A 14,709-nucleotide genomic window follows, 5' to 3' on the forward strand; every position below is an offset into this window, starting at 1 on the left:
TTTATTTTCCCTTTTCATCTTTATTGACCAATTTTTTTCTGACTGACTTTCTATTGCTGTAGTTTACCATTTAGGTTTGGATCAACATTTTTGTTGATATCATGCTGCAGTACCTGAATTCTATGATATTGCACAAGTAGTACAATTTCTTCAGCATGGCACATCAATACGTCCTGTTGCAAGAAGGTTTGCTGTGTCTCCCAACACAGTCTCAAGAGCATGGAGATTTCAGGAGGTAGTTACTCCAAAAGAGCTGGACAGGGCAGTAGAAATCTTTAAACCCACAGCAAAATCAGAAACAAGCTTTATTAAGGTGGCCTGACGGTTCAATGTTATCAGGAGGCTTGATTGGCATTTGCCATATACCACCAGAATTGGCAACTACATCTTGTGTTCTTCATCAATGAGAGCAGGTTTAATCTGAGCACATGCAACAGATTTAAAAGGATCTGGAAATGCCGTGAGAGAACATTATGCTGCTTACAACATCATTCAGCATGGCCAGTTTGGTGATGGGTTAGTGATTGTCTGGAGAGGCATATCTCTGGATGGATGCACAGACCTCTACAGGTTAGATAATGGCACTGACTGCTATTATGTATCAGAATAAAATCCTTGAACCAATTGTCAGAACCTATGCTTGTGCAGTAGGACCTGGGTTCCTCCTGATCCATGATAATGTCTGAGCTCATGTGACTATATGAGTATGCATCTAGTTCCTGAAGGATGAATAAATTGATATCATTGGATGCCCCCCCCCCGTTCACCTGACCCAATCCCAATAGGACACTTCTGGGACATTATGTTGGGATCCATCCAGTACCATCAGGTTGTCCAAAAGTTCAGTAATACCTTGGTCCGGATTTGGGAGGAGATCCCCCAAGACACCATCCGTTGTCTCATTAGGATCATGCCCTGACATTGTTATGCATGCGTACAAGCATGTGGGTCCATGCAAACTACTAAGAATCATTTTCAGGTTCTACAATGACATTTTGGCAAAATGAACCAGTCTGCTACATCATTTTTTCACTTTTATGTTTGGAGGGTCTTTGATTTCCCCCTCTCTATAGAGTGATCATTTTCATTTCTATCACATTATGTGGCATCATTCTGTTATTAATACATTGCATATTCAAGAGATGATGTGTTTTCTAAATGTTCCTTTGTTTTTGTTTATAAACTTTTTAATGCTAATTAACCGTACTGAATAGGTAGTATCACCAGAGTAAGACTTGATTAAGCAAGTCATATTTTGGACATGAGTAACTGCAGGATGAATCCTCTGAACACTAACTTTCAACCTTTTTTGAATAAAACAATCAAATCATTAAACATTTTTCCATTGTGAAAAAAACAAAGAAAATTGATGAAAAGAGAACCCACTTTGAAGACTTCACTGTTTAAAGAGGAGTTTTTATTCTCAAGAATATTTCTTAGTTTCGATTCCACATGCAACTGGGTCATGGCAGAACTTGCCGAAAGTTTGGCTTCAGTCGCATCATGCTGCAATTGGAGAATTTCCTGGAATTAAAAGAAAGAAAACCAATATAAATATAAAAATTAAAGTTTCATAAGAATGTGGGCATATTATACTGGTCACAGCACCAAATTATTATACTACAATATACAGTCAAACTTTAAATTAACCTTCACGTATCATATGTGAAGGGTCTGATGAAATATAGAAAGCATAAATATGAAGATATTTGTTTAGATGTTGAATAGAAAATAAAATATGAATTAGAAGAGAATTAAGAGAGTTTATTTCTGCTTTCTGCATTTTATTGTACCATGTGATTTTTTATTCTACATTATTGGCCATGTCTTGCATGGCTTCTTGAGACAGACTGATCTGAAAACACTCCAGAAAATTATTTATGACTTCTACAGAATTTCGAATAGAACCCTTTATTTAATCCATGAGGGTAGCATGCTCTCACTCCATCACCCATGACTGGGTAGAACTCTTAAGTAATTTTTTTACCAAGTACTTTTTCTTTTCTTTTCTTTTTTTTTTTTTTTTGGCATAATGAATAATGTACTTGATAAAAAATTCAGTTTGAAAGTTCAATCCTTGATCCAGATGATGCAAAGAATACAATAGCGAATTATTTAGAAGTTCTACTGAGTCATGGCTAATGGAACGTGAGAATGCTACATAAAGGGTTCCATTCGAAGTTCCATGCAGATTCTCCGAATTCGACAAAATACATCTGAAGAAGGTCAGAAGTTACATCGGCCAAAATGTTGTAAAAATAACACTCAAGATGAGAACAGTATTCTGAATAATACAAATAATACAAATATTCAATGTTTAATCATGAGAAAGAGAACATACGCACATGTAAATGAAAGGCATTTATGATGATGAAAAATCAAATTGACAACAAAAAAATTGATTGCTATTAATTCAACATTGAAATATTTTACAAAAATAAGGTTTACTAATTATTGATTAAACTGAACTTCAGTTTTACGTTGCTATATTTAGTAGCATCAAATGCTTTTTTTTCTTCTAAAAAACGGAAACCATTTTCTTTTATTTAGAAAAACAATTACTATTAAATGCGGCAATTTAACGTTACAAATCAATATTTGTTTAACCTTATTTTAGTATTATTTTACTCTTTAGTTGTACCTAAAACTAAACGAAAATTCGTTGAGCAAAGCTTCTTTCATAGAGTTGCCCATCTGTGGAATACCACAAGGCTGCTTTCCAGCAGACTATATCATGGTTATTTTCAAACCCAATGTAAACAAATTCTTGTTAGACTGTTCTCATAAATAATCAACTGCTACCCAATTTCCATCATTACCATTTATCACGGTGTGCACTCATTGATCCTTATCCTCAAGTGGCCTTTGTGCCTTGATAAACAGTAATCCCCTTTGAAAAAAAAAACATTGTTTAACTTTAAAATAAATATCAAAAAATTACATTGAATTGAATATGATTAACTAAATATTAATTTCTATATCTTGTTAGGCAAAAATATATTGTTTATTACCAAAAGTAATAAATGTTTTCTCGAAATAAATTCTTGTTTATTTTGAAAGAAAACATTAATGTTTTATTTTTGATAACAATAGTATTTTGTTTCAAAATGATATAAAATTCAACGTTTAGTCAATTCAATGTAATTTTTGGGATTTTTTATTTTTTTTTTGTGTCATTTCCCTTCAAGCAAGGCCACTTAGTTGTGAGGGGCTACTATTTGGGACCGGATTGGCTAGGACACTATTTATGGATTTGGACAGCGAGCTATCTGTTCACATTACACTTGAGTTTCTGCATGTCAGTACAGTCAGGGAAGCAGGGCCCCGGCAGGGAATTCCAAAGTGGAGCAATTCGAGGACAAAACATATTCAAGTAAAAGGCTTTTTTGTCTGGTCTGTCAAGGGTATTGTTGTCGAGAAAGTACTCGTGCCTGGAGTTCGTCAGAGCACTTGCCATTGAAATATTTATAAAATAGGCACAAGGATGCTACATTTAGCGATGAGACAGGGGTTGGAGTTTAGCTGATAGTTCTGGACCTATTAGGTTGGCAACTCTTTTTTGAACTCTGTCTAGGAGCGAGAAACTCATGGCAGATGCACCAGCCCAGGTGTAGCAACATGGGTGTGTTTCTTTTCTTTTTAAAAATGATCTTGGGGATTTGAAAAATTTGAAACAACTCGTTGCTATATTTTACAACTCCAGATGAAACACTGATTTTCTGGAAACTGATGGTCAGACATCTCCTTTAATCGGAACACAATCACAATAACTTTCTAATTCTGCTGCTATTAGACTAGTTCATTCAGCAGGTAATAGTCCTATGTATAATGCACCAGTAATTTGTTTGTTTACACTGCACCTGCTGGTGGTAGTCTTCCTTTATTTTGACATTATATCTTATTCTACTCAAATTTGACTCTTCATAGAGAAATTTGAGTGGCAGCCATGTTGTTAAATATAAACATTGGTCTGTTTCCATGAAAGAAAAGGTTGGTTGGATGGTTGTTTTTGTTTTACGGCATATCAACCTTTTTCAGGTTATTTAATGCCGAATCCAGTGATTTTGAAGAAAAATTTTTTAATAGAGTATATTTGTTTTTTTTAAGTCGATTTCTATTCAACCCATAGTTGTGACCCTAACAGGTACTACCACTCTGGGTCAGAGTGAACCTGGGAGCAATGGCAATTAAAGAGTGGCTCCACACTCCCCAAAGCCCACAAGCTGGGGCCTCACCATCGGATATAGTTTAAGGTCATATCCAGGACCGAAAGGAAAGGTTGAACTGTTGCAATAACTTAACAATGGTATTTCGATACATAAGGGTATGGTCAAGAAATTGGGTCATTATTATAAATCATTATTAAGGTGAAATAAGATGATCCATAAAAAACAGTTGATCTAACAAAGCTCTCCATTCAAAGATGCCAGAAAGTATCAAACGTTAATAGAGATTAAAAAAAAAAATTTTTTTTAATTAATTTTTTTTTTTAAATTGTCTAATTATCAATACAAAATGTAGCAACTTTTGCTTATGGAATTTTTGTTTAGTTTTAGGCATAGCTAGTAGTAGTAAAACTACAGTTGCACTTTTTCCCCAAATAATCCATATTTCAAATCCAGAAACTCTGACATTATTCAAACAAGGTGTACTAATACCCAGAATATATACCAAACAACTGTATTAGGAGACAACTTACTACATACAAGGACACAAACCTTGTTGTTCCTATATGTACATATAAATAAACATAAGAAAAAAAATACCTTTTGTTTACTTTCCAGCTGCAATCGTAATTGCTGGGTTTCATCTTTCAGCCGTTCCACTTGTAGCCGTAGTCCAGAGTCGAGATTTTCCTTATCTGATACGGACTTCTCATATCCTTCCAGCAACATTCCTTTTTTTTCTGGAATTCTTTCCAATTTCTCCTGAAAATTTAAAATCAAGCAAATAAATTTACTCTCATATAAATTGATATAAATTGATTAAATAGGACTTCAATTTTATTTATTTCTGTACAACTGACCTTTTCGCTTTAATCATTTAATCAATGACTAAGGTTCAGCCACAGAAAGATTGGAATAACTCAACACAACCAACAACAAAGTGTCTACCCTTACTAGATAAGTACAGAGTATGAGTGACTACTGCATTTTAAATTTCAATCCCTTGAAAATATTCCGTCCTAGATAGGAAACAAACTTGCATCTGATAGTGAAGTTTTTATTTGGAAGCTTTGGGGAATGTGAAGCATAACTCCTAAGTTACCATTATTCCCAAATCAATTCTGACCCAAAGTAGTAGTAGTGTTGTATATTAGGGACCCTACATCAGTAGCGTTTAAATAAGCTAGTGTGAATTTTGATTGAGTGCATCATGAAAATCCATATCTGTAAAGCAGAATCATTGAGTTGAATGAAAGATGAGTGACAAGGCAAGAGCAACAGGTCAAATGGTCGACAAAAAGTTCAATGATAATGACTGATATCACGTTTTCGAGTTTAAGAAAACTAGTGTTTTCAGATTAGTCTCTCTTAGGAAACCATGTGAATGAGACACGGCCAAATATGTAGAATAATCTAATGATGTCTGTCTGTCTGCATCACTCATTTTTTAAGTTAGAAAGTTTAAGAAATAAATAACCAGCAACAATAACATTAGTCTCTCTCTCAGTCTCTCTCTCTCTCTCTCTCTCTCTCTCTTCATTCTCTTCAATAAAATCTTGAAAAAACTTTGTATCATTATTTTACATGAAAAGAAGCAAAAAAATGAAGAGAAATGACAAAATCAGACAATAATGGAAAGGAAAAGAACAGCAGGTAATTCATATTTTATAATGGATATTTAAGCTTGTCAGTGACTATTGAAAAGGGAAATAGAAAAAGATTGAATGAATTAAACGTGAAATCTGTGTAAAAGAAGAGAGTGCAGATAGTTCATATTTATTTAAAAGTATTTTATTAATAGAAATATAACAGTAGTCTCATTTATGAATTAAATAGAATCGATTCTTTAAAGACAAACTATATTCCAATAAAATAAATTTACATATCATCCATATACAAAAAAATATGAATCAGTAATACTTAGTGTTGTATTAGCTTTACGTGAGCTATGCCAGTTTCCTCAAAAGGAGGGAGTTTATAGGGAATTTGAAATTCACAAGCGCATGTATATCCCAGTTCTAAGAAGATGAACTACAGTGCCTAGCATTCCGAAATGGTCACCCATCCAGTGCTGGCTAGGTTCCATGTCACTTAACTTTGGTGAACTAATGAGAACGAGTGTTTCAATGCGATTATACCATATACAAAGCATACATTTAAACATGTATGAATTTATGAAGATATTAAGAAATTGAAGAAAAATTTTTTTTTACCAAAATGGCTAGATTTGGCGTTAACGTAATCTGAAAACAAGACAGCAAAATCTTTAAAAGAATATTGCTTTCTTAATTAAGTATGAAAGGAAATGTTTATTTCAAAGATCCGTTTACCTTTACAACAATTAAATTAAAATCTTTGTCTGAATCAGTCGCATCTTGGCAGGCACCAACTACAAAAAAAAATATCTTTTTTAATTATTTAATATATTATAGATAAATATTATTAATAAATACATATATGAAATGTAGCTTTTTTTTATTTATCAGACAATATATGGAATACTATTGTAATATTTGAGATGTTGAATCCTTGTCCCATTTTAGTGTTTTTGATAAGTTGTAATTTGATTGGCCCAACCCTTTTTTTTTCTTCTCTGCACCATCCCTTCACGGGCATAATGTTACTAGACTCAGTCTTTTCTATAAATATTAATATTGCATGTATTCTTCAGAATTATCTTATCTATTCCTTGCTGCTTCCCTCCTATCTATAACTTTGGTTCTTCAAGATTAAGGCCAATAAGCATCTCCTGTCTTTGCAATAATCATCTTTTGCTCTTGTTAGTTCCTTGCATCAAGTGGCTTCATGCTTTGTTGGAAGCAATTTCCATATAAAATCCAATAGACACTTATTTTAACTCGTCGCACAATTGTCATTCAATGCTATTATTCTTATTTATAACTTTTTAATATATGAACTTACATAAACACTTACAACAATATTTACATTTGTACTTATGATGTTAGGTTTAGTAAATTTTTATCCTGTTATTTGATTTTTTAACAATATGCATACATATACATATATGCATACATATACATATATGCATACATATACATATATACATACATAAGCAATGTTTCATAGAAACAAAATGTATTACGTTAGGTTTTGTACAAGAATAGTTTAATTTTACATTGTATAAATTCATAAATTTAATGAAACAAAAATATTAGTTTATTTAAATTTAAAGAAAACAATTAAGCTTTATTTTCACTTCTGAAAATATTTTTAAAACACGTTGAGTAAATAAAAAAATAGTAAATTTGAACAGATTTTTATAACAGATTGTTTTAAAATTCCAATTGCGGTATCATTAGCAATCATTTCTCATTCTTTCTTAATAAAAATTATTTTTGGAGAAATTTTATGGATTTCAAATAAAAAGTATAAAATGTGGTTAACTTATTTGAATAAGAAAAAATTGTTCAATTAAATTTCATTATTATCATCTAATATTTTATTTTTGAATTTTGGAGATGAGGATTAATAATTTGTGTTATTTGGATTGTTCACACTAGTACTGCTCTCATCTTGAGTGATACTTTTACAATATTTCAGTCGATGTAGCGCCCAACTTTCTACACGTACATCTTGTCAAACTCGTGAATCTTTTTATTGAACTCGGAAATATTCACAGAATATTGAATGGAACACTTTTAGTCTATGGAGGTAGCATGTTCTCGCTCCATCAACCATGACCGGGTAGAAATCGTAAGTAAATCATAATTGTATTCTTAGTATCGCCGACATTGAGAATTGAACCTTCAACTGCTGAAGACAAATCTGGGTTAGGAGAAAGTTAAATAAACAGTTCATGAAAAAATAAAGAATAGCAATTTTTCCATCGACTATATATAGTAATGAAATTGATGATAATACAAAGCAGTTGTCTCCCTTACATTGGTGAGACAATCACATGAAATTACCTCCCCTGTAAAAAATATTTAATGTTTTTTTTATTAATAATGTTATATATATATATATATATATATATATATATATATATATATATATATATATATATATATATATATATATATATATATATATATATATATATATATAAATTCGAAATGAATGTTTCTGTTTAGTATACAATAAACCATGATACTTGACTTTTGAATATATATATATATAGTTGAACGTCAAAAAACATTATTTTTGCACCACCCTAATATTTACGGTAACATTTATTATTGCCAATTTGTAATGCGTTTTACAAAATGATTTTCAAGTGTAGATTCTTTTTTTTTTTTTATTTTGTTTTTGCATAGTTTGTTGAAATTTCCTTGTCTAAATATGCTGAACTCCAGTCTTTAGACATGAACACGGAAATGTAATATTGAGATTGGAAAACAAATGGAACAGCAAAACTGGACGAGTAAAATAGTGGTTACAGAGAGATTTTTATTAGGATTAACTACTTTACTAGAGAGAAGAAGTGGGCTTGATTTAATTTAAACTTTTCAAATAATCAATGCCATTTCTAACAATGATGGACATTGTTTTTATATAATAGTTCTTCTAGGTCTAGAAATTTACTGTTTAGGCTGATTTCCCAAACTATTTATTAACCAATCGATTATTTATTTATTTATTTATTTATTCTATGAGAGTAATGTAACTTCGGAACAAGTTGTTGGATCAGATTAGGAACACCAATTGTAGAAAATGGAATTGAATGGATGCATAAAAACAATTTTTAATTAAAAACGCATTTTTTAGGAAATATTGGATGAAACAACATTTTAATCTGTGTAATTTTTAAAGTTGAGTTTGAATATTTGAAATGGGGGAAGCCCAAAGAGGCAAATAATATTGACATAAATAATCACTATTGTTTCAAAAGAATCGATAATTTCCTTAATATGTCATCTTACTATTAATGCACGACAAATTACTCCTGCTGTTTTTTTTTGGGGGGGGGGTCTCTAAAATTTTTGTAAAAAATAAACGTGTTTTTTTTCATACTGTGAGGAATATGTTTTTTTTAAATCCAAGTCAAACATAAAAAGGAAAAAAATGTTCCCTTAACTTAAAAGGAAAAGTATTTAATTTTTTTTTTTTAATTGTAAATGTTTCATTTTGTTTTGTTTTTTATAGCAAGTGTTCATTTTTTCATAAGTGTTTACCAAAAATATGACATATATAAAAGGCACTTTGTCTGCATGTATGTATGTGCGAGTTTATTCTCTATAGACTCCGATACGGCTGGGTCGAATTTTTTAAATTTAACACAAATGTGCTTTATGTGTCTGGGAGTGTTCTGGGATAGGTTTTGTATTATAATCCTCTCAATAAGTACCAAACAATGATTATCAACAAAATCTAATTTTGACCAAAGTTAACATCCAGATACATCACAAGTATATTTGAGAAGATTTATCACCACACAAGTAGAGAGGCCCAGTGTATAAAATCAACATTAGTTTTTTTATAAGACAAGGACACATTCGAAATGAATGTTTCTGTTTAGGATACAATAAACCATGATACTTGACTTTTAAATTTTAAACTTTAATTCAAGCCATGATATAAAAATAATTAAAAAATCAACAGTAGGTTCTCTACAGTGCAATGTAGCATACAATGTATTGTGGACTAAATCATTGCAGGGAGGCATGTACAGCTTCCTCCTGTTGCACCGCAGTGGGTCTTTGACTGTAGGCAGCAATCAATCGATTTGATTAAAAAATGAGCAATTTTTCTGATTTCAATAAGAATAAAAGTGTTTGAAATGTGGAAATTTTGTTGACCCTAATTCAATACCAGGCAACATCGAGTCTCTCTGCTGGTGAAAAGTAAATATATCAATAAATTATTTATTTTCCTAAATCTCAATTTGTCAGTCTGAAAAAGAAATTTTTTTGTTGTTGTTTTTTTTTCTTTTTACAAAAATCGGTAGTCGAAAAAAAAAACAAAAAAACATGCAAATCTAAATAAAAATCGTTTCTTGATATAAAAATCTCAAATTGTTTGAATGACATGCTTAAATATCACACGAATAGAGAATCATTTGTTGTGCCTTAATTTGTCGGACATAAATAGAACTCCCTTAACATATCAGAAGAAATAAAAAGAAACAAGCGCTCACCTGAATTGTGTGGACTTGTTTGAAGAAAATTACCTTCTGATTTAGGAACACCATTTTGATAATCAACCATGTTTGTCTGCAAAGAGAGATTGTAAAAACTGCATCAAGAAAACAAGAGCTGGTTGGCAAATTTTCATAAAAGATTTATTTGTAAAAAATTGTTGTGACATATTTCAAACATCTTACAAATATATATTTCAAACTTACAAACGTTTGTATTAATTTAGATTAATCGGACTAATGTTTTCATCTTAAATGTTATTTGCACAACGTTTTGGTCGATGTAACTTCCGATCTTCTTCAGGTTTATAAATCGTCATGTTTAGTAAAAGAAAAAGGGAAGGGTTAACTCTTTATAGAGATACAGGATACTTTCGGATGTTAGTAGTTTTCTAGCACACTAGAGAGAGCCTACATTCTTCGCAGCGGCCCTGAGAATGCTTTCAATGTAATTGTTCCAACTCATGTCTCCTGTGAATGTTAGGCCAAGGAGTTTGAAAGATGTACTCTCAGATAAAGAGGCATTAGCCATTGCTATTGGTGGTAGAGAAGGTTTATTGTAATTATTAAAGGAAACAAGTTTAGTATTGGCAGCATTGAATGTGACCATCCATTTTTGTCCCCATTCCACTACAGATTGGAGGTCATCCTCTAGTGTTTCTGCCATTTCTTTAGATATGTGTTCATTTGTTTTCCTGTCATGCTTGTTATAGAGTGTGGTGTCATCAGCATATATACCCATCTCAGAGGCAATTTTGTCGGGGAGGTCATTTATGAATATTAGGAACAATAGAGGTCCAAGGATAGACCTTTGAGGCACTCCCGCATTTATATCATATTGTTTAGGTGTACGACCGTCGAGGACAACCTGGATTTTTCTCTTATCTAAGAAGGGTTTAATTATGTTAAGTATTCTACCAGAGATATAGTATGATGTAATTTTCCTGAGGATACCCTGTCAAAAGCCTTAGATATATCTAGAGCTACCGCTCTGCCCTCCCCCGCTTTGTCCAGTGAATGGTGGTTTCCATATGCTGTTAAATTTGATGTTAGATTGGCTTAGAAGTTGATCATTCCTCCAACATGTTTTTTGATCATTTTATATTGTTATTTGAACATCGATTTAAAAACCCATAACACTTATTTTAAAGTGTTTATTTACTTTGAAATAAGTTTGTTGAGTTAGAACAAAAACTTTTTGGTTTTGTTATAATAATTTGAACCCTCAATAATCGCTCAAAAATTGAAAATTAAACAAAATACTGATAGAAACTCATCTAATAAATGTAACCAATCATGCAAAAAATGTGATGTTCTGGCAGTATTTTATTTCATTTTCAAATTCCAAGTAATTATCGAGTATCCTAATGGCTATAACAAAACCGCCATTTTTTTTTTGTTCTAACTCAGACTTGACACTGCTTTTGTTTCAATGTAAATAAACACTTTATAATTTGTTAAAACACAAAAACTTATCCAAGTAGGTAAAATAATAACTTATCTTGCCTTTGGTAACATTTATTTATTGTATATTTATTTTTTATTTTGTTGGTTATTATAAAAAAAAATAGTGCAAAACTCTTACCTTTTGAATATTTTCTATGTTATCTGTCGATTCATTCAGGAGATCTCTATTCTCAAAACTGTCATCTATTTTACCATTTGGTACAGAAACACCAAAGTCTCTTGGAGAAGGATCTGCTGACCTCCCGTCACCAATTCTTCCTTGAAAATGGCTGCACTTCACCTCATCTTCTTTCATGTTTCCCTCTTCATCCTTTTTGCTTCCAGTTGCTTCTCTGTTGAGCAATTCCAATTGGACTGTCTCAAGTTTCTGTAGAGTGAGTTCCAATTTCTGGGAAACGTCTTCCTTGGAATTTGAAGTCAGCAACAATTCCTTGTTCAGGTCTTTTTGGGTGTTTTCCAAATTGGACACAAGCGTCTTGAACTGGTCACAATCAGTTTTAGCTAGCATCAACTGAGACTCAGTTTCGTTTTTTTCTAAGATAGTTGCCTGGAGTTGAACCTCGATACTTTGGTATTCTTGTTGAAGATTCTTCAGTTGCAATTTTAGATCATTTTCCACCTTTTCTTTTTCTTCCTTAAGTTCTTCCAATTTCTTGCTAAGATCATTTTCAATCATCCAGAGTTTCCTTTGGAGATCTTCCTTTTCCTGAAAAAAAAAAAAAAAAAAAAAAAAGTCAATAAAAATAATTTGATTTTCACTAAGCGCTTCATGTTAACATTTCGTTTGCATTTTTTCTCAAGATTATTGCAAAAAAACACATAATTACTGTAATGTTTTAAACAAGAGAAACTCTAATGCCTAATAAACACAATTATCAGGTGTTTTCTCTCTAAATAGGGGTTTGTCAGAGACCTTGACATGAAAATACTTTGCATTAGAAGTAAATTCTAACTAAATATTAAAAAAATAATGATGTGATGTCTCCTCAAGTCATTCAGCATGTCCCACCCGAGCTGCATTTATTAATAGAGGGTAGCTTTTAATAAAATAAATAAATAAATAAAAATAAAATTAAAGACAAAGAGGAACTTGCATAAAAATATGAATGAAAACATAAATAAATATTGGAATGCCGGGGCCCAGAATAAAAAGAGCCCTTAACCAGTTTATACACTAGGCAGGAATAGGTAAACAATGGTGTAAACCTTCCTACATCTGGAAGTGGCACTCCAGCCATAACAGAGGTGTCACTGTGGTAAATTAGTTAAGGCCCTTACACTAAAGTCACATAACCTGCTGATGTCATTGAATAAAGATTGGTACATACATCATAAAGATTTGTCTGTATCTTTGATTTTTTTCGAATTCTAAATAGGAACCCAAAATTCATTAATCAATCAGTTTTTAGTATTTATACAGAATATGGGCTGGGCTGAAATTATGTTATTATTTAGAAACGCATTAAATTATCCAACAGATTTTCCTATAATTTTATTTTAAAAATATTTCTGCACTAAGTAACTTTGTATTTAAATTATTTTTTTGAATTTAAATCGTTTTCACTTTCAAATTTTAATTTGTTTGTTTAATTATTGTTTGTTTATTCCCTGAATTCATAATAATTGAGTTTTTGCAGTATTTAATTCTTTTGCTGCAAACAGACATAATTTTACATACATAATTCTTGTTTTTCCTTTTAATTTATATCAAATAAAGTTCAGTTTCAGTATAAATCAAATTGTGCTCCTTTATTTTCTTTTTTTAATGCAATTTTTTAAGTAAATAATAAATGAATTTAAGCCTTTTAGATCCATGAAACAGAATGTTGTCTCACAGAAACAACACACAGCTTTTCCATTTTGAATTAATTCTCATTTTTATTTTATTTTTTAAAGTTAATATTAAATAAGTTCAGTTTCTGTATAAATCATGTTTCTTATTTTTCACTTTTTCAATGCAAGTTTTTAAGTTTCTTAATATTTTTGTAAAAAGCTCTCATTATCGACAGTCTGAGTGTTTGGCAGATATTGCCTGCTAGGGTATCAGGTGTGACATCATTTTTCAGTGATAAGGCCTACTATTATGGAGGTCACGACAGAGATCAACCAGGGTCAAGCATCTATCTCTATTATTTGCAGCAAGAAATTTTTTTTTAATAAGAGGTTTAAAAATCCAGCCATGGACTGTTGTTCAAAAGAGGTTGACATTGTTTTTGTTCCACTAATCAAAGTTTAAAATGTGGAGCAAAATATCAAATCAAATTGTGACTAAGAAAATTCAAAGATTTTGAATAACCTACTAGATATCATACTCGATTGTCTGCACTCTCTTTGTACTGAGGTTTGTCAGCACCACGTGACATGAGGATACTCCTCCCTTATAAGTAAATCCTGACCAAATATTCAAAATAACAATATTTGAAGTGACATTGCTACACACATACTCTTGAATGCCTACTGGAAAGAACTTGAATGCCTACTAGACACTGTCTTCGAATGTCTAAAGTCTCTCTGCACAGGGGTTTGTCAGAACAATCTGGCACGAGGATACTTTTTGCATAGAAGTAAACCCTGACCAAATATTCAAAATCACATAGTATTCGCTGCCCAAATAAGATCTCCTCACTATGGCTAACCCACATTAACTTCTACGAGGAATAGTGCACCTTCTGCAAGTGATGTTACCTCAAGTAATAGCACGAATCTGGATACTCCACCAGACTAGATAAATTCTTGTCCTGGAATCCAGTAAGACCAAGAGACCAAAATGAAAGCTGTACTACAACTTGATGAAAATGGTTAATTGGGGAGAGGAAGATTATGTTCTCAATTTCTTTACTAACTCAGTGTTTGAGAGATAAAGAACTTAAAGGAATATTCGAATATCTATGCATCTCATATAGAATTCAAGTGTTAGCCCATAGTTGTGGGCCCCTTGATTTCTGAGAACTTCGACTGAATTAAAATAAAACAAAAATA

The 14,709-nt window shown here is 31.6% G+C and overlaps 1 protein-coding gene across 2 annotated transcripts in view; it reads right to left on the reverse strand.

Annotated features, from left to right (window-relative positions):
• LOC145290401 (uncharacterized) overlaps positions 1-14,709 on the reverse strand; it is a 179,332-nt gene that overhangs the window by 38,705 nt on the left and 125,918 nt on the right. Inside the window, exons 14-18 of one of the 2 annotated variants that reach the window (XM_080136484.1) lie at positions 11,849-12,436; positions 10,264-10,339; positions 6,497-6,555; positions 4,767-4,928; positions 1,387-1,524 (exon numbers count right to left, since the gene is read on the reverse strand). In XM_080136484.1, the coding sequence (XP_079992610.1) occupies positions 1,387-1,524; positions 4,767-4,928; positions 6,497-6,555; positions 10,264-10,339; positions 11,849-12,436 (1,023 nt within the window). The remainder of the gene's footprint in view (positions 1-1,386; positions 1,525-4,766; positions 4,929-6,496; positions 6,556-10,263; positions 10,340-11,848; positions 12,437-14,709) is intronic. The other variant, XM_080136486.1, reaches the window with a different exon arrangement.

The sequence above is a fragment of the Euprymna scolopes genome, chromosome 2 (assembly GCF_053919585.1).
Source record: "Euprymna scolopes isolate OS-2025 chromosome 2, ASM5391958v1, whole genome shotgun sequence".
In the NCBI taxonomy this organism is placed as follows: domain Eukaryota; kingdom Metazoa; phylum Mollusca; class Cephalopoda; order Sepiida; family Sepiolidae; genus Euprymna; species Euprymna scolopes.